Here is a 25170-nt window from a genome sequence, read left to right on the forward strand (position 1 = left end):
GAGAGAGAGAGAGAGAGAGAGAGAGAGAGAGATGGCATTCACTTGGTAAAGAGATTAACTTGGGTCCAGAATCACTTTGGCAGATAGCAGCGAAAGCTGTAAATGAAGCAAGTCATTAGACACCGCGGTTTCCTTGCCCTGGGAAAAATAACAAGCCCTAATATTTACTGTGCTGCATCACATTAGCAAGATGTACCAGTCAAAACTAATCAATCACAGCTGCCGGAGAGCAAATGATGAACGTGTCTCGTTCTAGTCCTTATCCTCTCAGCTGGCAGGAAAAGCTGGTAATGGGGTCTCTGTGTGCCGCTGGACTGTTTGCATTTAATTTGAGTTGTAATCAGTAAATGCTCAAAGGTTCCTGAAACGTTAGGAAGCAAAAGATACTAGCTGGAGCTCTGGACACAGGACCTACTGATTTCTTTCTAAATAATCAAAGTTTCCAGGAAATATTAGGTAAAATAAATACTACCTGCATGAGCATATTTACTGAGATAGAATTATCCTGGAATAATTTGGTCCTTCAGACACCTCGACACGTGTAGGTATGATATTGGGGAGAAGACAGCCCATAATGTAATGAGGACCATAATATTCTGGGTCTTTAGGAGGTTGATTTGCTTGTTCTACACAACCTGTGGTGTAGCTTTATTATTATTATTATTACTAGAGGCCCAGTGCATGAAATCTATGCACAGGTAGGGTCCCTAGGCCTGGCTGGCGATCAGGGCTGATCAGGGCCTTCCAGCTGCTGGCCAGGGCCTCCCTTCCCCAGCTGCTGGCTGCCAGCCAGGGCCTTCCTTCGTTCTGTGCCGCCCCCTGGTGGTCAGTGCACATCATAGTGAGCAATTGGTCTCTTGGTTGAACTTCTGTGGGGAAAATTTGCATATTAGGCTTTTATACAGATACTAGAGGCCCATTGCACGAAGATTCGTGCAATAGACCTTTCTTCCCCTGGCTGCTGGCACTGGTTTTCCTCCGGCACCCGGGACCCAGGCCTTTGGTCTGGCCGCAGCAGCAAGGGTTGGCTTCTCTGCTCCAGCTGCAGCGAAGAAGCCAAGCCTCTTCAGTCTTCAGTCATTTTCAGTCTCCGCTCTGTGCCTGCATATGCAAATTAACTGCCATCTTTGTTTGGTTAATTTGCATACTCATCCTGATTGGCTGGTGGGTGTAGCAGAGTGACACAGATTTGCATGTTTCTCTTTTATTCAGCCTGTTCAGATAAGGCTTCTTTCACTGAGTAATAGGCACTTGAGCTTCCTCCTTTCTCTCTGTGGCTTGATGGCTCATTTATTAGTGTAGATAGATTATTTTAAAATATATTTTTATTGATTTCAGAGAGGAAGGGAGAGGGGGAGAGAGATAGAAACATCAATGATGTGAGAGAATCATTGATTGTCTGCCTCCTGCACGCCCCACACTGGGGAAGGAGCCTGCAACCCAGGTATGTGCCCTCTCTTCCACTGAAGACCAACAATGACTGCATTTCCTACCTGTCAGGTTACAGGACAGAGTGGACACGCTCTCCAGATAGCTGTGTTTCCCCATTTACTGAAAACAGAAATGAAGTAATAGAAAAAGAAATGGGTTTGTGAACATTGTGAAAGCTTGCTATAGGCTGGCTAGTTTATCCAAGACCTTAGAGATGTTATTGAGATTAATACAACCTCCACAGCAACTCTGTGAAGTAATTTTTATCCAAAAATACTACTTTTTGTTTTTAAAGACTTAATTTTTGGGGGGGAGGGGGTGATTTTAGGTTCCCAGAAAAATGGAGAAAAATTTCCCATATACCCCCTGCCCCACACATTCACAGCCTCCTCCATTATCAGCAGCCCTCACCCCAAGTCCACAGTTTGTGTTAGGGTTCACTCCTGGTGGTACACATTCTATGGCTTTGGACAAATGTAGTATAATGACATGTGTCCACCATTATAGTGTCATACAGAGTTTTTTCACTGCCCTGAAAATCCTCTATGCTCTACCTATCCACACCTCCTCTTTCCCCTAACCCCTGGCAGCCACTGATCTTTTTCTAAGATCTCCATAGTTTTGCCTTTTGCAGAATCTGATAGAGTTGGAATCATCCACTATTCAGCCTGTTCAGATAAGGCTTCTTTCACTGAGTAATAGGCACTTGAGCTTCCTCCTTTCTCTCTGTGGCTTGATGGCTCATTTATCTTCAGTGCTGAGTAACCTCCCACTGTCTGGATGGACCACAGCTGATTTATCCATGCACCTACTGAGGACATCTTGGTTGCTTCCAAATTTGGGCAAGTTTTGAATAAAGCTGCCACAAACACCCACGTGCAGGTTTTTGTATGAATGTGAAGTTTTTGCTAATTTCTACTTTAAACCCCTAACCTTTCTCTTCATCAGCCCTACTTCATGTCACCCTATATATCCCTTTATTTTCTGGCAATAAAAAAACTGTGTGTGTGTGTGTGTGTGTGTGTGTGTGCACGCGCGCATGCGTATTGGAGAAGGTGGTGGGGTGGACAGGTAGAAGCTGGAATGCCAGTGAAGATCTGTTCCCTGGCATTAAGTTCCCTAAATTCAGTACAGTTAAAAACGTTAGTAGGATATGGACAGAAATCCAGATCTCCCTCACCAAAGTCTGTGTCCCCCCCCCCCCAAGGTTGAAACCTTAAGAACTAAGAATATTTTAAAATATATACTTAGTTGATCATCTTGCAGATTTCTCAACAAAGTTCTTGCTCTTTGGAAGCTTTTGTCTAATAGGGTTCTACAGAAAATAAGGAAAAAATACGTTAGGGATTAGACAAGTGTAAATAAGGTAAGGGAAGTAGAAAGAGGTGGTGATGATAATGTTACATTATATAGGGTGATCAGAGGGTGTCTCCCTAAGGCAGGGGTGGGGAACCTTTTTTTCTGCCAAGGGCCATTTGGATATTTATAACATCATTCGAGGGCCATACACAATTATTAGCCTGCTATGTATGGTCACACATTTAATGAACACACCCTACTGCCTTGCCAGGGCCAGACCAAATGATTTCTTGGGCCTTATACAACCCAAGGTCCAGGCATTCCCCACCCCTGTAAGGCATTGTGCAGAGAGCTGAACTGAGAGTCTCAGGGACTGGGCTGAGCAAATGCAGATGCTTGGGGCAGAGGGAGAAGGCAGTGATGAGTTCATAGAAGGGTAGGGGGCCCCAGGGTCCAGGAGTAGAGGGGAGGGTGATGGGTTTTGTTGTTGGTGGTAGAGCAGCAGAGAGTTGTTGGAGGAAGAGGGGTTCAGTGGTTAGACAGGTGTGGCAGGGTCCTGCCGAGCCTTGTAGTCCATGGCAAAGATTTTGGAGTTTAAATTGGGTGCCATTGAAATCACTGGATAATTTTGCAGAGTGATAGGAACTGACACATTTTCAAAGGAACACTCGGCTGTGTGTGTGTGTGTGTGTGTGTGTGTGTGTTGTGTGTGCGCGCGTGCATGCGTATTGGAGAAGGTGGTGGGGTGGACAGGTAGAAGCTGGAATGCCAGTGAAGATCTGTTGCCCTTGTCTATGGTGGCTTGGAGGGCGGCGGAGGGTCAAAGTAATGAAGAGGATAAGCAGTGACAGGATTCTGCGTGTGTGTCTAAGGAAAAGATGAGCAGGTTGACTGATGCCTCACATGTGGGATGTGACAGGAAGAGCGGAGTTCGGGGAGATGCTGAGGGTTCAGTCTAAATGTTTATGGCCCTTGGGTTGCATTGGTCATGGTTGCTGTGGGAATTCAGAGGTGAAGAGGATAGCGTTCTACCCTGGGGTGATCACGGAGGACTTTGGGAAAACAGCCTGAGATTTGAACTGGATATTGAGGGAGGAACAAGAATTTTTTTTTTTTAAGCAAAGAGGAAGGAGCAGACATTTCAGGCAGGTGAAATCTAAGGGGAAAGGAGAGACCTGGGAAGAAGTGACAGTATTTCCATAGATGAGGAAAATTAGGAAGGGATGGGTTTTGGAGGAAGATCAAGAATTCATTTTTGGAGGAATCCGTTTTTAAATGTTTTATTAGGCACCCTAACTATTTGAAATTCCTCAGGCACTTCATGCTCTTCTTGTTTGTAAGAGTTCTTTGTCAGAAGCTGTAAACCAAGAACAGATAGAATTGTACTCAAAGTACTTCGTAACTTCACTTGTAGATAGCTTCACCAACTCCAATCCTACAGTGATTTATTTGACAATAATTCTTTCATTCCATGTTGTACTTTTTAACGGCCTGGTTGTTTTTTGGGGTTGTCATTAGCTCTGATATTTAGAAATACTTGTCTGCTATTTATGAAATATTTAGAAATCCTTGTCTAATAGTTATTGTTATTTATTGTAGAGTTCTGGTTCATTATGTGTTATATTAATGTGATTTAGTTTGTTCCCACTGAAAATTTATACTCATTAAAGCCACGAAGCAACTTTGACATCATCTACTTCAGGGGTGGGAAATGTCTGGGGCCACAGGCCCTTGAAATAATTTGGTCTGGCCCTGCCAAGGCATTAGGGCTGAATTCATTAAATGTTTGACCAAATAGAGCAGGCTAATTTTTAAGCTGATAATTTTTTGTGGCCCAAGAATGATGTGATAAATATCCAAATTCTCATTCCCCACCCTGATCTATTTCTTAATTAGGGGGCCTATTTCAGAGTGTCCTTCTCATTGTTCTTGGGTGATCCAGATACTTGATTAGAGGTTTGTTATTGAAAAAGAATACTTTTCCTACAACAATGACGTCCTGAAACAGATAATACAATTTTGTCTGCCTGAGGAAGTAGTAGATGTGGATTCCTACAAGTAGAAATTTAGCAGAGAAGATACAAACTAAGCTCCAGCCCAACTTGTGTGGCTCAGTGGTTGAGCGTTGACCTATGAACCAGGAGGTCACGGTTCGATTCCTGGTCAGGGCACATGTCCGGGTTGCAAGCTTGATCCCCAGTGTGGGGTGTGCAGGGGGCAGCCAATCAATGATTCTTTCTCATCATTGATGTTTCTACTTCTGTCTTCCTCTCCCTTCCTCTCTGAAATCAATAAAAAATATATTTAAAAAACAAAACAAAACAAAAACCTAAGTTCCATTCATTCCACTTCTAGCTCTGTGGCCTAGAAGGAATTACTTAACATTTGTAAAGTCTCAGTTTTATCTGCTGTGTAATAAAGGTAATAGGTAAACGTAAATGACGTTGTTGTGAGAGTTAAAGGAGATGATGCACGTGAAGTGATTGGCCCAGCACCCGGCACATAGTAAATGCTCAATCAGTTATATTAGTGATTGATTTTCCACCCTTTTCATCTCATGGCACCCATTAAATTCTGGGGGACACCAACAAATTTATTTTTATGCCGATCTTACAAAGATAGCTATAATTTCTATTTGTTCACACTGGATGGCTATTGTTGGGTTAGCAGATCAATATACTTTGATTTTAGACTGAGTAGCTTGGGGAGTAACTTGCACACGAATCACCAAGGAGCTGGGGTGCTGCCAGTCCGCCTTGCAGCGTAAGAACAGACTGTATTTACCTTCACCGTCTTTTATTGTCCTCCTCACTAGCAAGAGGCCTGTGAGAAAAAGCTCCGTTCCAGCACATCTGCGTGTCTAATAACATAGCAAAATGCATTATTCATTGGAAGCAGCAAGACGGGGCTATAATCCTGTCTAGAAGTCACAGTATCCAGCAGATTTTCCCACCTCTTTCTGTAAACCATTCCTTTTAAAGTATACGTTTCAAACCAAGTGTGTTTATAGAGCTGGCATCTCCCTGGCTTGCGTTGCAAAGTTTCCTTTCCTTATTAAGGGTGGGAGCTCTCTAATGAAGGTGTTTGTCACCCGAAGTGGGGTTTGTTTACTATGTTAGGGCTCTGCCCGGGGCTTCTCTATTCAGGTCTCCTTCCTCCCGTCTAGCGGCTGACGTCCGAGGCTGCTGCTCCCCTCAGTTCCCTCCTTCTTCTGTTTCCCCCAAAGCATTTCACTTTATTTTTCTTATATTATAACTACTGCCTTCATCCATGTTGATACTCAGAGCCATTACTCGCTAGAGGCACATGCCCCCTCTTAAAAACGACCTTCTAGGACAGTGATGGCGAACCTGTGACACGCGTGTCAGAGGTGACACGCGAACTCATTTTTTTGGTTGATTTTTCTTTGTTAAATGGCATTTAAATATATAAAATAAATATAAAAAATATAAGTCTTTGTTTTACGATGGTTGCAAATATCAAAAAATTTCTATATGTGACACGGCCCCAGAGTTAAGTTAGGGTTTTTCAAAATGCTGACACGCTGAGCTCAAAAGGTTCGCCATCACTGCTCTAGGATATGCCAGGAAGGGCGGTCTGTCCATCAACTCACTCAGTTCGCGTAGCATCTGCAGGGCAGTCTCTCTGACCCCCCTGCGGCCAGGTTTGGGTTCCCGTCCTTGAATCTCAAGGCTGGACCACTGACTGGCTGATGGATGTAGCATCGAACACTCTACTCATTGCATCTGACCACTCCCTGCCTCTTTGCCTCAGGGCTGACCATGCATCCCAGTTTCAGGCTCAAGTGAAATAATGCACATGAGTATTTTCATGAACTACGAGTCCTTTGGAAGTTGTTCTTTCGAAGGCTTTCTGCCCATACACTTAAAATTTGAAAATGCTACTGGTGTCAAATCCTTTTCACCGACCTACTTCTTAAATCCTTAGGAAAGTGGTCGGGGGCCCCCCTCCCTTTTGGTTTTCTGTTAACATCATGGGGAGATTTCAATAAGCAGTTTGCTTGCTTATCAAACAAATCCCTATGTGGCACCTGGTGACCGCTGGTGACCCTAACGTCATTGTTCTCTCAGCTCATGTTCCTATGCCGCCCTCTATGCCCGCGTTCATTTCCCCGGGCCTTGCTTTCTGCTCAGCAGCAGGTAAAGCGTTAGCACGAGTGTCTCATTTCTTGTTTAGAACTTGGATTCAGAGAGTTTATCGACTGTGACCAGCGATGGGAAACTCAGGTCCCCCCGTGGAGGGAGATATTTTTGCGCAGCGGGATCTTATGATTTCCTTCACGTCACACCCTATTATGTCTTTGAAGAAAGCGTTGTGTATTTCTTCTCTGTTATCTTTCTTCCAAAACGGGTAGAAACCCCTTTGCAGTCAATGAAGCGATGGTGTGACTGATGAATTATAAATAGGAAAGTGTTCATCTCTGCCAAGACACTTGAATCCGAATTGTGCAAATCTCTGTCACTATCCCCCTTTGAAGATAAGACTAGTTTTATGTGGCGACAATGAAGGCTTATCATGTACATCCCCAGAGTTTGAAAATGTATATCTAAAAATAGATGAAAGTGATGAATACATCCAGGTTCTGATATCAGGAAACTAACAATATGTTTTTAATGCATTAATCTCAAAGTGCTAAGGATAAACAAGTATCATGTAAAACTGTGTTAATATGGATATATCCTTGTAGCCATTTGATAAATATCAATTTTTGAATTGTTAGAATAATGCATTTATTAATTAAAAAATATCCTAAGAAAAATAAACAGGACTCGGGATATTGTTAAGTTTGAATGATTGAAAACCAGTTTGACTATCAGTGACCTGCAACTCACCCTCCCACGTAGAATTCTTGAACTGATAGCACTTTCACTTGAAATTCTCTGTTCTTCAGTGAAAGCATGTGAGAACTCTCTTAGTCAGTGTCAAATGCAAAACAGAAAGTTCATTATCCACTTTGTCACGATAACCTCAATTTTCAGAGAAATTACTCTTCAGAATGAGTCTAAGCTGGAAGAACATGACGAATGCATTAGCAATGGGATGTGATAAAACACATTCTGCATGTGACTCACACAGACCCCAAGTCCCACCTCCTTATTTCACAGATGGGGAAACTGAGGCTTCCTGGGACCAAGGGTACAAGGACATTGGGTGGGTGGACAGGCACCCATCCAATGGCTCTGTTCCTCAGTCGACAGAGTTTTGTTTCAGGCCACTGCCTGGCACCTTGTTTACCCAACATGAGGCGAAGGCCCTCTGAGAGCCGAGCAGAGGGTCTGTATTTGGGTGGTAAGCTCAGCACAGAAGCCAAACAATATTCTGGACTTTTCCTGTATTGGAGTACAAGGGGAGAAATAAGTAGTAAAGCAAGTTGGTCATTCTAATTTCATTCATTCGTTGTATCAGTGGCCAGATTTATTTGTGTTTTTTTTTAAAAAATATTTTTATTGATTTCAGAGAGAAGAAGGAAGAGAGAAAGAGATAGAAACATCAATGATGGGAGAAAATCATTGATCAGCTGCCTCCTGCACGCCCCCTACTGGGGATCAAGTGCCCTGACCAGGAATCAAACTGTTTCATCCTGGTTTATACGTCAAAGCTCAACCACTCATAACCACTCATAACAGAATTGATTATACTGTGGGTACTAAGTTTATCTATTAATTAACTGAGCCATACCAGCCAGGCTCAACAACAATTTTCTCTTGCACAGCTAATTCTCTTTCTCAGAAATGAGCCCCCAAATATGTATTCAGCACTAGAATAATCCTCTGCTTCAGGAGAAGAATTCCATTTCATTTTTTTTTCATGTGCTATCACATGTGTTTCTAGGCATTTTATAATAGTCATGCTAATGCAGTCAAATTTGAGACCCAAGAAACACATTTCATGGTAAAACTAAAGATCTTGAATCAGATTTTCCTGCAGTTATTTTTTTGGAAAAACGACTCGATATATTTTCTAGGTATTTTATTCATTAAAAGCATAGACTATTTGTTCATGTGTATGAAGTATTTGTCCTGTGCTTTGTGCTGAATATATGGAAACAGACATGAGTTCTTTCCTCTGGAATCTTCTGACAAATTCTAAGCTGCTATGATAGGACAGATTAAAAAACCTTTTAGTGGAAAAATAACTTTATTGTCTTTGAAAAAACCCCACATGTTTATAACTTTTAAATTTATATTTGGATTTATTGATTATCAGGCCCATGATGAATTCACTTTGTGAAGAATAAAATATCTGAAAGTATAGGAACCGAATTTTCTACCCTTATACTAATAAAACTACAGGAAGACATTAATACATTTTTAACAGCTTCGAATCATCAGGAATTTTTCACATGTAGAAGATATACGCAACATAGAAATTCAGTTATGAACATAATAGTAGGAAAATTTTACAGGTCAAACATTTCTCAAGAATCCATCTTTAAAAAATATTTGTATTGCTTTTTAGAGAGAGAGGAAGGGACAGGGATAGAAAAATAGAAACATCAACGTGAGAGAGAAACATTGATTGGCTGCCTCCTGCACTCACCCTACCAGGGATTGAGCCCACAACCCGGGCATGTGCCCTGACCAGGAATTGAACCAGCAACTTATGGTGCACAGGACGATGCCCAACCGAGCCACACCAGCCAGGGAAAGAACCCATCTTTTTGGTATCACTCATGGCATAACACAATTGATTGTACTTGGGTACTAAGTTTATCTATTAATTAACATTATTAAGAGCACTCTATCAAAATGTTACATTCTGCTAGAGCAGCGGTTCTCAACCTGTGGGTCGAGACCCCTTTGGGGGTCGAACGACCCTTTCACAGGGGAAAACACATATATAATTACATATTGTTTCTGTGATTAATCACTATGCTTTAATTATGTTCAATTTGTAACAATGAAAATACATCCTGCATATCAGATATTTGCATTATGATTCATAACAGTAGCAAAATTACAGTTATGAAGTAGCAACGAAAATAATTTAATGGTTGGGGGTCACCACAACATGAGGAACTGTATTAAAGGGTCGCGGCCTTAGGAAGGTTGAGAACCACTGTGCTAGAGACACAACTTATATAGCTACAACCTTTGAAGGACCAATCTGTATATTGTGACAAAATTTCATTAATAAGAAAACTTCCATCAGTTGATGACCACAGTAAAAACGTTAATAAGATTGGCGTTGTGAAGAAAGACTGTCCTTTTTCAGAGCACTACTTAGGTATGCCATAAATTGTATTAGTCATGTGATCAGCGTTCTCCAGTCCATCCCTTCAGAGATCTGTTTCCCTTCGGGAACGAGAACTCAATTTATAGTTCCTTTCCTTGTACTTTATTCCTACTCTGTTTTGCATTGTGTGTGTGTGTGTGTGTAAGTTAGAAGAACAAAGCCAATACTTTCAATAGACTGCCTTCACTTTAAGCTTCTGAGTGGTCGTCAGGAATTGTCATTGGGCTGAATAGTCTTCAGAAGTTTCTGGTACATCTCCGACTTGAGAAACCTGGGGTATGAGTCTCTCTCCATGTGCGTATACACGATTTTTTGAGCCTCTTCAAAGCACGTTGGAGTGGGTTCTTGAATATTCCTGATGATGGTTTCTCTTGTCGAACTGTCAATGTTAATCTGAAAAGTGAAATTGCAACAGTGGGCAGGATTAAAGATGAAAATATAAGTCAAGGGTTTAATGCATCCCCCCCCCCCTCCTGTTCAGTGGACTAGGGTTATTTTGTTTGCTGTTTCATTGGTATCTCAAAAGACATAGGAGGTTAAACTCTTGGCTTCTTTAAAAGTAAACATCCACCTCCACATCCCAGATAAAAATAACACGAGGCCCAAGACCGGGAAATCGCAGAAACCATTGCTTACTTGGGGAGGGTGCAAGTGGTTTGTTGGTGGAGTCTACAAACAAGGAAGTTTACCTGAGGAAGAAAGGGAGGTTGGTGCTATTTTAAACTTGGCCTTCCGTAATAGGCACGGATGTTGATTTCATGGACTGTGCCCCGAAATGGGAAGAAGGTGAAGAGAAGTGGAGAAATAGAGAAGTGGTCACTTCAGTAAGCCAAGTATTTTCCAGACAAGAGCTTTGAGGAACAGGTCCTCCAAGGTAGGGCTGTCCTGGGTGAGAGGAATCTCATCTACCATCCTCCCCCCTGATCAGAATTCTCGTTCCCCCTTGTCTCCCCTCCAGGAGGAGTCTCGGTGTGTCTGTTTCCCTCATGACTCTGTTTTCTGCAGGCAGAGGTGCATGCTGGGAAGTGAGATCAATGTGAGCGTTAGCTGGCTTTGCTGGTTTTAAACTCAGGTGAGCGGGGGCGCTGTGGAGGCACAGACTTTGCCCAGCATCCCCGGGGATGTCAGTGTGCCTATTGATGGTAACCGTAGTTCCTTCTAGCAAAGCCAATTCTTCTTTGTAAATCACTCTACTAGGGAATGAAAATCATTTAATAAGGAGAGGCTCGGGAGCTACATTGACCTCACTTTGAATCCTGATTTCTCCCCTTTAGCTCTGTGTGTCACTGGGCAAGTTAGTGCACTTTTCTGACTCTCAGGATTCTTATCTGTAAAATGAGGTGAACAGCCCTGACTTCACAGCATCCTTGGAGGTAAGGAGGCCGGCACCTCTGTGTGCCTGGTCAGCAGACATGAACACCCTGATTTCCGTTCAGGGTCACGGTTGGCTAGGTACCTCTCTAGGGGACTGTGGCTGGATGTAGATCTTGTAAAGCTTCTTCGCCCGAGAAATTCTGCTCCATCGCGAGGCGATTTTCTTGTAGGTCTCACAGGCCATCCAGAATTGGATATTCTCGTCGCTGTGCTCTAGCTTCAGGTATGCCGCGTAGACTACCGGCCCATCTGAAAGCAATGGAGACATCACTTATTTTCCTGGATCAAAGTCATTAACAACTCTGAAAAACAGACAATGCATTTAAAAACAAAGTCTGGTCCAGCCGGCGTGGCTCAGTGGTTGAGTGTTGACCAATGAAGGTCACGGTTCGATTCCCGGTCAGGGCACATGCCTGGGTTGTGGACTCCATCCCCAGTAGGGGGCGTGCAGGAGGCAGCCGAACAATGATTCTGTCTCATCATTGATGCTTCTATCTCTCTCCCCCTCTCCCTTCCTCTCAGATATAGCAGGTGGTGCTCCTGGTGAAGAAATAGCTGAATGGATAGGCAAACCATTTCTGGCTTAACATGTGAAGCTGGGAGCCCATAATTTCCACTGTGTATCAGAAGAAACAGAGTTCTATGTTAACAAACAAAAAGCAACTTGATCTATTTTGTGCTCAGAGGAATTTTGACTGAGTGTTTCATCAGGAACGGGAAATAAGGACTCTAAAATGGAGAAATGAGCTATGAAAGAGGGAAAAAAATGAGATACCAGATAAAATCTGCAGATCCTGGAATGAGAGTTAACCAGCTACTTGGATGGTTTGAGTGGATGAGTGGGTGGGTAGGGAGGGGATTTGGAAACCAATGATTCTGTATCCCAAATTTGCGTTTATATTCGTGTTTAGCTTAATTGTATAGTAGAATGTTTAGAGATGTTCATTCCAGAACCTGCCTGCCAATTACTGGGATGCTAATGCCGTGTGTGACTGTATGATAGCCTAGTGAAAGCTGACGTGGACAGGAACCTGCCTGATATTTCAGGTCTGATTCTGGCATGTTCTACAGCAGTGATGGCGAACCTATGACACGTGTGTCAGAGGTGACACGTGAACTAATTTTTTTGGTTGATTTTTCTTTGTTAAATGGCATTTAAATATATAAAATAAATATCAAAATATAAGTCTTTGTTTTACTATGGTTGCAAATATCAAAAAATTTCTGTATGTGACACGGCACCAGAGTTAAGTTAGGGTTTTTCAAAATGCTGACACGCCGAGCTCAAAAGGTTCGCCATCACTGTTCTACAGAATCCCGTCTTCATTAGATTAATGTGTACACGTTACCCCGGTTAGTGGCTGAAAACCCAAATGTATAAAAGTGTTCCAGGAATCTGAGTAATTCTTAAAGTCAGCAGGGAATGGCTCAGCCTAGCGTTTCTATTGACTCACACAAGTGAGTTACAAGCCTTTTCCAAGTCCAGCCATGGAGCCCTCTCTGACCTTTTCAAAGCTCTTCCTTCACAGCTCAAGAGACCGTGGGTGATGCTGCTCGAGACAGTGAATGGGCATCAGCACAGACTCGGCCATTAAACTGAGAAGAGGGAAGAAGAGGTTTATGTCATGCACAGTGTACGCCTTTTTCTTGAAAACCACCGCGGTGCTTGGGGACCCTCTCGCGTGTTCTTTTTAAAGCAGTCGCTGACATTGGTGTTTCGATGACACTCGAGGTGACACATGCCGGGACTTCGATGCAGGCGGGGGACCTGACACTGCTCTAGGCTGAGTCAGGACAGTGGCCCGTCTGTTCTCCCAGGGTTGTTTTCTGCTGGGCTGTCAAGCTCACCCCATCATCGAATCCTCAAGGTGGCCTGTGCCTTGGTCTTCTGTCAGAAATGTGTCTAAAGCAGTTTTAAATCCCTTTTATTTTCCGTTGGCACCACCGGGGATAATGAATTCCACAATGCTACCAGCTTCTGTGTGACGTTTTTATAGCAAGTCTGTTTAATTGAAATTCTCTGGGTTGGCTTCTGTGATATTCATCGTTTCTGGCCTTTTCTCCTCACATCTCTTTGTTCTGTTTTGATAAAAGTAGCTCAAAGTACTGTGGGTTGTTTTGAAATATAGAAAACTTCTAAAAGATAACCATCATTAACAATTTTTTATTTCCTTTTATTCTATGAACCCTTTGTTCATATTTAATTCCTTTCTAACTAGTATTAATTTGTTTACACAAACAGATACACACACAAGTCAACCTATTGGTATTAAACTGTGAAAGCAATTTTGTATCACTCTTGAATATATAATATCATGTGGCAAACATTTTTTCCTTTTTAGTTTTAATAGTCCACTGCAAAAAAAAGACAAAAAAATAGTCCATTGCAAAGCTAAGCTCTGATCTACTGATTTACCACAGTTATTGACTATGTGGATTGTTTCCCCATTTTAACACATTGCGGACTAACAGTCTTATTGCTAGCTTTACCCAGTGGCCAGATACAGTTCTATTGAACCAGTACAAAAAAGTTTTACATAAATGTTAAAGGCACGCTTTAAAATGAAACACCCATTGCATTTTGAAGTTATTTATTACATGTTCTTACAAGCTAGTATCTTTTTGAAGTATGAGGCTCGGTAAAACACTGTGTAATATGAAGCGAGAATTCTCGTGATCCGTCTGCAATGTGTGAAGTTACAGATTACCCTACATTGAACATATTGGTTCATAAATCTTTGCATCTCTAATCATTTCCTTAAGATGCCTTTAAAGGAGCTGAGGTATCTCAGTTTCTGGAAAAATTACTCTGAACTTGCCACGTCCCTGTCAGTTGACACAGAGCACCTAGTACACACTTACTTTGATTATGTTTCACTCTGTACCGCAGTCTACTGTACTCATTGGCTTACGTCCATCACTCTCCCCCTCACCTGCACACCCTCACCTGCACACCCTCACCTGCACACCCTCTCCTGCACACCCTCGCCTGCACACCCTCACGTGCACACCCTCTGGGAACTGGGACTGCACTTTCTTCATGGGCAGGTGCCCAGAGCCCACACACTGCCCGACACACAGCAGGTACCCAATCAGAGAATAAATGCCTGTCATTCTGGCCCCTGTGTCTCTCCTGCTTCTGTCTTCTAAAATGACTCGCATAGGTTTTGAAAAGTGAAGCAGAGCCTAATTATTCAGCATCCAGGAAAAGCACCAAAGACCAGAGGGTTATTATACTTGGCACACGATTACTTGTTGGTTTTCTGAGAGTGAGACAAAAAAAAAAAATGTACTCATGGAACAGTGGTGTCTCTGTTGTTGTTTTGTTCCCCTACTTGGCACACGGTTACTTGTTGGTTTTCTGAGAGTGAGACAAAAAAAAAATGTACTCATGGAACAGTGGTGTCTCTGTTGTTGTTTTGTTTTGTTCCCCGCAAAGGGGACAGAGAGCATGAGAAATGAGTGAAGACGAAGGTGCTAAGTGGGAAAAGCTGAGGCAGGGCTGTGGGTAATTGGAGGGTTGGGGGAGGAAACCATGGCAACAGCAGGGATGAGCGGGGAGCTGCCAATCAACACCGCAGCAGCACGATCTCTCCCCAGGGGAAGGGAGCCAGGAGGGGGCTCTGCCTCCGCATCCGGATGCACACGAGGGGACCAGTGTCTCTCAGTGACGCTGAATGTCCACCATAAGGAGGAAGGTGCCCAGGCCAGCCGATGCTGTCCCCTGGCGTGCACAGCACCCGGCAGTGTGACGATCCTACACGTGTCAGCCTAGGATGGCCACGGCTGTCTGCAGGGGCTGTGATAACTGAGAAAGGGGCAAAGGGTACCGTCTGCCCCAGGATGATTTGGACCAAAATGAAACGATCGATGCCCTCTAAGGTCATTCCTGTCGCCTAGAAGGCCCCAGGCTCCCGCAGGCAGGTTAACTCCTCGCTGTTATTCCAAGACACTCACCTCACTGACTGCTCAGGGCTTTTGGATCTGGGTTCTCCGCTGCTCAGCTCCTGGCCCAGGCCCCAGCGTGGCCGGCTGCTTCTCCTCATTCAGCGCTTAGCTCACCTTTTGTCCCTCCTGACAGTTCTCTACTCCTCCAGCTGGATTGCCCTCTATGCCCGCCTTTCTTTGTCCTGTAGCCTGGCTTTACTTTGTCCAAGGCCCTGGCTACTTTCTGGAATTAATTACTTAGCTCATTTGCTTGGTTGTCTGTCTCCTCCCTCTAGGGGGAGCCCAGGAGCTGAGCACAGTGACCTTGGCCTTGTTCACCTCAGTGTCCCCGGGGCCTGGCGGGTCTGCCGGACACAGGGCCGGCTGGATGAGTCATCCAAGGGCGTGCCTTATAGCTTTACTAAACTTCTTTTTGTTTATATTAAACACACTTTGCTCAGATATCAGTGGGCGACCTCTATTCTCATCTTGTGAGATTTTGGTTAATCAGCATATGTAGGAGCCTTCTTCCTGTCTTTCTGCCTGACATTATAGATTTGGATTTGGATTATTTTTCAGTCTTGACGTTTCCAGTATGAGGAACCCTTGGGTTTTCTGGGATGGTTGGCCTCCTTGTCATTTCAAAGGCATATTTTCGTGTCTTTTCTAGTCCTACTGGGTTTAGCCATCAGAAATACCCCTAGGATTTCCCCCCCATTTTTCTTCTTGGTGGACACCTAGCACTGTGATGGTATTTTTGGGCCCTGTTTGGTGTTTTGGTTCACCATCATTCCAGGAAAAGTCTTCAGTAATCCTCATATATTTTTTGTGAAGAGATGACTAATAGCTCAGACTTTTTTTCAGGATTCATTTAAAAACTTACTACGACTTCTATGTTCATTTGAAGACAGTTCTTCCCTAAAACCTTTGATGTTTGGAAGCTTGGAGTATTTCCTGTCATCTGCAGACTTGAAAATTTCGCAGGGTACTTTCTGCTTAATTCATTGTGGAGGTTTTTCTTTATGAGACCAGTTTTCACACCCAATCCCTAGGATTCCTGCACAGAATGGACAGTTGACGTTGCTAAGAGGTACCCCAAACGCACTGACTGCCCACATGGGTGCATGTACTCCTTCGTATTTCTTGCCTTGAGCCCATGACTTTACGCCCTCAGATCCACTGCTGTTATCTTGCATTTATACCCTCTGAATGCTGAGACTTACATCGAACCGTATAAGGCTCACTTCACTGAGACACTGATCCAGTGAGGAAATGAGCTCCGAGGCGTTTTAGCACATCACGACTCAAATGTATTCCCACTTTTGAAGGCACGAAGAAAAGCAAGTTGTTAATTAAAAAAAAAAAAATTCTAACTTTAGCCGGCGATGCGGAGGCAGCAGCGTATTTCAGCATGTTACTATTTAAGCATATTTTCCAAGGGATTTTACACATAGACTTGTGAGGAATAAATATTCACAGTGACTAATCTTGTTGTATTTAACGCCCAAGGAAATCATGGTGGTTGACAGGACAGACTATTTTCAGGGTTTCCTTTTAAAACTGTGGCTGTTGCCACGTAGAAGGCGGTGAGAAGAGGGTCTACAGTCATCATCCAGGGCCCCCTTCCCCCTAAGAGTGAAACCGACTGATTATTCCAAGATGACATAGACATGATACTCACATTTTGTCGCCATCAGCTTCTCAAAAGACTGGGCCCACTGTGACACTTCCTCCGAAGTAAGGCTTTGAAAAGAAGCAAGAGGTGCTCATTGCACTAAAATATTCTCAAGGTTTGATACTGTCTTGAAAGTAACACCAAAATATAATCACACGGCACCTGTGTGAGGTTTTGGATGGGAGTTTTACCTTCCTGTGATCTTTCCCATTTTATTTTTACTTCCTAAACGCTTAAAGTTGTAAGAATTATAAAGGCATTATAAAGTTGAAAATGTGATCAAATACATCTTTAAAATGATAAAGGATTATGTATAATAACAAAAGCATAACATGATGCTAATTAGATTGGACGTCCTTCCAGACGTCCTTCCGGACAACCTTCCAGATGAAACTGGGGCTGTGAGGGAAGCCCAGGTCCCAGGTGCAGAGGGAAGCCGGTGCCGGCTGCCGGGGGAAGGAAGGCCTACTCTTGCACGAAATTGTGCATTGGGCCTGTAGTAGCCCTATAAGATCCCTGTTCCCAAATTTCCACTATCAATATTTTGATTTATTTCTTTTTAGTCTTTTTGTTGTGTGTGTGTGTTTTAACCAAGAAGTAATCATACTCTGCTTGTGTGTTTGTGTTTGTGTACACCTTATGTATATGTGTGTGTGTGTTTCCTTATATATATAGGGTGTGCCAAAAATGTATACACACTTTGAATAATTATTAATTCCAATGGGTTAAATCTGAAAAGAAAGAAACATCAATTGAGCTAACAGAAAAAAGTGTGTATACCTTTTTTGGGACACTATATATATATAGAGAGAGAGAGAGAAAGAGAGTCCTATAAGATCCCTGTTCCCAAATTACCACTATCAATATTTTGATTTATTTCTTTTTAGTCTTTTTGTTGTGTGTGTGTTTTTAACCAAGAAGTAATCATACTCTGCTTGTGTTTGTGTACACCTTATGTGTATGTGTGTGTTTCCTTATAATATATATATACATATATATATATATAGTGTTCCAAGAATGTATACACACTAAGAAAGAAACATCAATTGAGCTAACAGAAAAAAGTGTGTATACCTTTTTTGGGACACTATATATATATAGAGAGAGAGAGAGAAAGAGAGAGAGAGAGAGAGGGAGAGAGAGGGAGAGAAGGGGGGGGCCTGATGCACAAAATTTGTGCAAGAGTAGGCCTTCCTTCCTCCGGCTGCCGGCACCGGCTTCCCTCTGGCACCCGGGACCCTGGCTTCATCCAGAAGGAAGTCCAGAATGACGTCCAGTCTAATTAGCATATTGCCCTTTTATTATTATAGATATATATTTATAATGACCTTTTATATGTCTTCACAGTTGTCTTAATAACCATTTAGAGTGTTGTAATTTATAATCTTTTATATTCCCTACCATTTATCATGATTAAGGAGTATTCTACAAGGGGCATTTCATAATTTACATAATTATCCCAGTGAGCAGTTTGATGATTTCCCATTTTCACCCTTAAAACCCACCGTGGCCCAGCTGTGAGTAAGGCTTGCCACGTCCTCACAGTTAGAGTAACTCCTTACAATGGTTCTCTACCTGTGGGTCGCGACCCCTTTGGCGGTCAAACGACCCTTTCACAGGGGTCGCCTAAGACCATCCTGCATATCAGATATTTACATTACGATTCATAACAGTAGCAAAAAAAATTATGAAGTAGCAATGAAAATAGTTTTATGGTTGGGTCACAACATGAGGAACTGTATTTAAAGGGCCAGAAGGTTGAGAACCACTGCCTTAGGACATTAGCAGAAGTGGGATCCAGTGGGCCAAAAGGTGCACCTTTTTTAGGGTCTCAGTACAAATTGCCAACGTGCTTGTAAAGGGTTAGGCATTGTATGCAGCAACGTGTTTGCCTGCTTATCTAATAGAATCTTAGTTTATCCACCTACCCTATTTGATTGCATTCATATAATAAAGTCATGTATAGATATATTGTCTATAATTTGCTATATTATTTGCTATAATTTTTACATGTTGAGGGGTTTAATTTTATTGCTGCGAATAACATGTCAAGTTACATTTCACTTAAACAGTATTTAAAAAAACCATTTACCATTTAGAAAGTGTCCGTGAAAGATGCTGACTTGAAGGCTTTATTTCTGTCCGTTTTGGGGGGCTTTTGAGGTGAATTGGCAATGCTTCCATATCAATCATCTTAGTTTCCCGCTGTTAAAATACTCAGTGTGCTCATTGCCATTGAGCTTATGACCCATTCCTAAGGTCCCCGTTTTTAGTAGCTGCATATCCCGAAAGACAGCTTGTGGACACAAGCTTCCACTGTCCCCCGGACTAATTCTGGCCCCGTTAGCCCCGTAATTGATGGAACAGCCAGTGGCATTAGCAGGTACCTGATACCATGAAGGGAGATTAGGTAAAGAGGTTAAAAAATAACCTAGAACATGGAAAACTATTGGGAGTCCTTAAAAAAAAAGGTCAAATATATTTTGTTTTCTAAAATTTTAGGTGCCTCTGGCCGGTATTAGATGGACTGTTTGCATCAGCACGGAGGCTTAGCAGTGCACTGCTGTGAAGATTGCTTTAAAAGCCACCTTTCCATGAAATGGTATCTGACTCACTGTTCTTTTCTCTTATTAGAACTTGAGGGAAGCAGTTGCCTAAAACAACCCTGCCAGGCCGGTGAAGTGGGCCAGCGCTGGGCTGGGTGTGCTGCCTTCTCCCCATTCTACCCGTCCCCCTCACTGAGGAGGGAATGAGACCTACAGCATGGGCTCACCCACCATCACTGTCATGGTTTAGCTTAAAATTTGGTGTTGCTAATAGTTGGACCGAAGAAGTCTTTGGCCTCTCAGATTCCTGAGATTTATGGGGAGTGGGTGTGCTGCCTTCTCCCTCTTCTACCCGTCCCCCTCACTGAGGAGGTTGTAGACCTACATCATGGGCTCACCCGCCATCACCATCATGGTTTAGCTTAAAATTTGGTGTTGCTAATAGTTGGACCGAAGAAGTCTTTGGCCTCTCAGATTCCTGAGATTTATGGGGATAGGAGACTATAGTTGCAGACATTATGGTTGGGGATAAAACTGTGGAATGACATCTCTTTTTGGTTTACACCCATTTTTTTTTGTTTTTTGCTTGTAAGTTTTTCTTAGTAGTATCTCACAAGTTCTACCCTGTTCCACGGCCATCTGGGCGTCCTCATCAGAACTGTTCTAAACACCTTTGCCCCTTCCACCCACCCTGATTTTTTAATCCTCACCCAAGGATATTTTCCCCCATTGATTTTTTAGAGAGAGTGGGAAGGAGGGGAGAGAGAGAGAAGAGAGAAGAGGGAGACATCAATGTGAGAGAGACATCGACTGGTTCCCCGACCAGGGCCAGGGATGGAGCCAGCAACTGAGGCATGTGCCCTTGACCGGAATCGAACCTGTGGCCCTTCAGTCTAGGGGTCAGTGCTCTGACCACTGAGCCAAACCGGCTAGAGCACCCACTCAGATTTTTAAAGAAAAGTTCTCCTCTTTTGTGTCCCTCCTGCCCCCTTTCTTCTGGACAGATAGGCTGACTGTGCCTGTCAGTGCAGCAGCCACACCTGGTCTTGTGACTCGCCGAGCTTGGAGTCTTCCTGCCTCCTCCGCCCACACACGATAGCTTGCAAACATTTTGGGGCATTTTGCTGCTTCGGGGCATGAGCATGCATGCCGGGAGCCGTGGCCAGAACCGAGGTCTCCACGTGGGCTAGGTTAGGCACTCACGGTTAGCCCAACAGGGACCCTCCACCCAGGCCTTCTCTGAGCTGAGCAGATCCAATCACATGGTTTGCTACCTTTATCAGGCCTTACACTTCCCATGTTGATCCAGTCACAGTTCCACACCCCGCCCCACACCCCAAAGTCAAGCAGACTTGGGAGCTTGGTAAGCATTTGGTTTCACCCCTAGCCTCCCCTCTTCCACCTGGGGATGAAGATTTTCAGAACTCTGCAGGTGGAGGATTTGAGCCAGGAACATGTTGGATCAAATAACTTCATTTTAAGATACTATAAAACTTAAAAAAAAATCTAAGAATGTTTACTCATAATAGACTCCCTGAAAACATCTAACTTGCTGAATTCTCAAGTATGAACCACGAATAACGAACACGGGACCTTGTGTAATAGATGATTGGTCCTCTGGGGGAATCACTCGTGCGTGAATGCAGATTTTACTTTCTGAGCAAACTGTGTTAAGAGAGCAGTTGAAGGCGTAGACCCCCGTGAAATGCTTTAGCATGGCCATCGAACGTAACGGCTTACTTACTTTGAAGGGGGCCTCTTCGACGCATCTCTGCACATCGTACACACCCAGCAAGTCCGCCTGCTCATTTTTCTGAAGAAATACAGCATCCACTGAGTATAATTTAGTCATTTAAAATAATTACATGTTAAGAGTGCATTTCTAAAGAGCACACAGAGATAGCACGTTTGAAGTTAATGGGCTACAGTCACTGGCCAGGGGTGAGGATGACAGGAGAATAAAAGGACTCATCTCATAACTATTTTAGGGGAACGCAGGTGCTTTGAGTTGTGACTTTAGGACTCATCTGGCCCACCTGTCCGTCAAAGGGCTCGATCCCCAGTGTGGGGTGTGCAGGAGGCAGCCAATCAATGACTCTCTCATCATTGATGTTTCTAGCTCTCCTTTTTCCTTCTTCTCTGAAATCAACAATAATAATAATTATATATATATAAAAGATTCCTCATCTCTGTGGTCACCTCCAAGAGGCCGATTCCCCAAAACCTTGCTGCTTATCTTCTAAGTAGGAGGGTGGCCAAAAGCCTCCTCTTTCGATGCCTCTCCTGTCAGTAGAACCACCATCCCTGCCCTCTACTGGGCCTTGCCTCCTCCCCTGCCTATGGACCACCTGTGACCATCGGTCTTACACCTCGCTGTCTCTGTACCTACTGCCGCTGTGTGTGCACATCGGTGATCTCTGTACCTGAAACCCATACCTATTTACAAGTTATGGTCTCTTTTATGGCTTTAATGGAATTGCTTAGCAAAGGCAGGACAGTCTTAGTACGCGACGCCCACTCGGGTCAGAAGCACAGCAAAGGTAAAGCCATTTTCAACCCTGGCCGGTTTGGCTCAGTGGATAGAGCCTCGGCCTGTGGACTGAAGGGTTGCGGGTTCATTTCCAGCCAAGGGCACGTACCTCGGTTGCAGGCTCATCCCTAGTCCCAGTCAGGTGTGCGTAGGAGACAACCAATTGATGTGTCTCTCTTTCATTGATGTTCTCTCCCTCTCCCTCTCCCTCTCCCTCTCCCTCCCCCTCCCCCTCCCCCTTTCTCTCTCCCTTCCACTCTCTCTAAAAATCAATGGAAAAATATCCCCAGGTGGGGATTAACAACAAGAGAGTAATTTCCAAATGCACCAGAATTTAGGGGTCCCCACAGCTCTGGAGAGGTGACAGAGTATATTAAGATAATTCTGGGCCCTGACGCCAAGCCTGAGTTCAGGCTCTTAGCTGTGTGATCGTGGGCATAGCAATAAAAATTTTCCCATTTCCCCTTTCCCTTTCCCAAGTGGAACTGTAAAGATTAGAAAGCACATGCAGTAACTGTCTGTTCCAGTTAATCTGATGTTCATTCAGCTTCCTGCACTCCCTCTCATTCAGGAAATAGTTCCTAAGCTTTTTGTGTGCGTGTGTGTGCATGTGCATGTGTGTGTGTGCATGTGCGTGTGTGTATGCACGGGAAACACACATTGTCAGACTGCACTTCTTCCTCTTTTTAAATTTCTACTGAGACCCTCCTACGCTTTCCCCGGTGTAGCGCACTCCTTCAGCGTGTCAGCCTCCTCCCTGCCCTGCTCATTGTCCCTTTCCTCCGTCACCCTGTTCCTACATTTCTGTTGTTCACATACTATGTTAGTGGCGGGAGTTCGAGCTTTAGAATGAGCTGGGTGTGCTCCAGAGGTTCAGGCACTTGGGGGTGCGTGAGTCCTGCCGAAGGGATGGAACTACCAGAGGGGCTTGTGTGCTCAGAAGAACTTGGGCCAAAGGATGAGAGGACAGCCCAGCCAGAGCGTCCCTTTGCGGATGATGACATGAGGTGTCCCCTCTATAAAGATGTTCTTTAGGATTAGAATTTGATTAATATGTTCCATTGATAAACTCAGATTTGTTTGGTTTGTCATCAAATCCAATTAAGACCATCTTCAGTTAAATTATACCCTTGGAATTAAAGCATATGTGATCATTCATTAGTAAAAATACAAATTAGCCTCAAATATTCCATTGAACTAAGGGTTTTGTTTTTGCAAAAAGAGAGCGTTCCTTGTGAAAAGATGGTTGAGCTGATATGATACAGACTTGATTTAAAATGGATGAACTCACCGAGCTTTGAGTCAACAATAATCATTTTTCTCTCATGGTGGTGGTATGATTTGTGGGAAAATTCCATGGACCTAAAAATAAAATAGTGACAAAACCAAACAAAAGCAGAAAAGGTTATTGTGTGCTTCCTGGAGAATGCATTTTTGGTGGAGATTTCTATAAATACCCCGCCTTACATTTTCAGTAAAAAGTCAATAGTTTATTCACTTTGTAAGTATTGGATGGTTATCCCTACTTGTGATTTGTTAATTCCTTATCTAGAAATTTATTTTATGGGTAGTTATAAAAATTACTATACTTTCAGTATGTATGTTCCATTCCTTATTCTTTAAATATGTTTTGTTTATCGAAGGTTAACATCATGCATTAATTTGCCCATCTTTTTTATTTTTGAGCATTCTCTTGGTAAAATTAGTGTGCATTTTTAGAATGTAACTGTATTTAGAACCAGTTTAGGTCTCCATAATGATTTTTTTCTCAGTGTTTCCTCCTGATTATTTTAAAGAAAGCATACATTTCATCTATAGAATTTAATTCTTAGAGTGGGACAAATGCATAGACAATGAATTGAGTTGGATATGTATCATGCCAGTAATAGATTCAAGTTCCCCCCCAGTATTTAAATGGAATCTTTCTCAAAGCAATATGAAAATATAAATGGATTTTCTTACATTGAGCCTTTTCACATATTTAAAATGTTCCATCCTGATAGGCAATTGATTAATCCTTTCTGCAGTATCTGTATTTAAGTGTGTTTCTTTATATTATGATGTAGCATGCCACATAAAATTTAGAAAAACCTAGAGCAATTTACATTTTTGTGAGGTTTTGTTTGCCACGGCACACAAAATTCTTGCCTTTTAAAAAGCAAGTAATTTGGGTGTACTTGTGCTTAGGTACAACATTAAGGAATGAAGAAATTCTGTAAAATCGAGATCAACAAAGCTTCCTATAACCCTTTCAACCTGGGATCAATACAACTAATTAAATGATGGAACTAATTTGATAAATGCATGATTTTCAAAACAAACAAGTCTGAAATATCTGGCCGTATATCTTTATCAAAACCTACATACACATATACACACAAAACCCCCATAAAATGAAAGACCACATCTACCCTCCTCTAAAACTGTAATATTCCCTTACTGCCCAATTGAGAAGCTTCATTTGCACGTGTGTGACTGTAAGGGTTTTTTAAAAAAATTATTATTTGTTTTGTTTTGTTTTGTTTTAGGTATAGAAAGCCTAGGCCAGGACAACATACGTGTTCACTAGTCTGTTTTCCTTAGACGAAACCTGCTAACATTTCTCACAGCCCTGCGGTTGTGAAGTAAAAATCCACTAGTCATTGATACCAAGCTATTAGTGTTGTATCCATCAACCACATTAGAGAATCTCATACTTACAAGTGTACCCTGCAGAGCGGTCTGCCATGCTAAACTCTATTTCCTCTTCGCATGATCCTTTTGAGATTAGGCTCTGAAATGCCAGGAGACAGCCAGCATTTTATTTTTCCAGGCATGAAAGAGCCTTGCTGCCTCTGCTCCCTTTGGGGGCTCTCTCTGGTCTCTGCAGGGAGGGCCTGTGCTTATAGAGGCCTCTATGCAAAGAGAGGCTGGGCTGCATATGGAAAGCAGCCCCGGGGGCCCCCAGTGCGTGGCTGATAAACGCGTTATCTCACAGTATCAGCCCATCTGACGTGTCATGTGATTGGAAATCTTCAATGTACTAGTCAAACCTTTTCTCCAAAACAGCTCATTTTTCCAGCTGTGGAAAGTGTATAGCTTCCACTACAGCCTCCCTTTTAAAGCACACAGGGAACTAACTACCCATCTGT

The 25170-nt window shown here is 43.0% G+C and overlaps 1 protein-coding gene across 1 annotated transcript; it reads right to left on the reverse strand.

The window, feature by feature from the left end:
- Window positions 1-9800: 9800 nt before the first annotated feature.
- On the reverse strand, window positions 9801-24881 carry RGS13 (regulator of G-protein signaling 13). Its single transcript, XM_005880055.2, has 6 exons — window positions 24740-24881; window positions 23331-23401; window positions 21254-21322; window positions 16970-17031; window positions 11444-11610; window positions 9801-10380 (listed from the first exon to the last, which is right to left on the reverse strand). Exons 3-6 carry the CDS (start codon window positions 21316-21318, stop codon window positions 10195-10197), a joined length of 480 nt encoding a protein of 159 aa, XP_005880117.1. The 5' UTR covers window positions 21319-21322; window positions 23331-23401; window positions 24740-24881; the 3' UTR covers window positions 9801-10194.
- Window positions 24882-25170: the final 289 nt, after the last annotated feature.

Source organism: Myotis brandtii, unplaced genomic scaffold (assembly GCF_000412655.1).
Source record: "Myotis brandtii unplaced genomic scaffold, ASM41265v1 scaffold622, whole genome shotgun sequence".
Taxonomy (NCBI): Eukaryota; Metazoa; Chordata; class Mammalia; order Chiroptera; family Vespertilionidae; genus Myotis; species Myotis brandtii.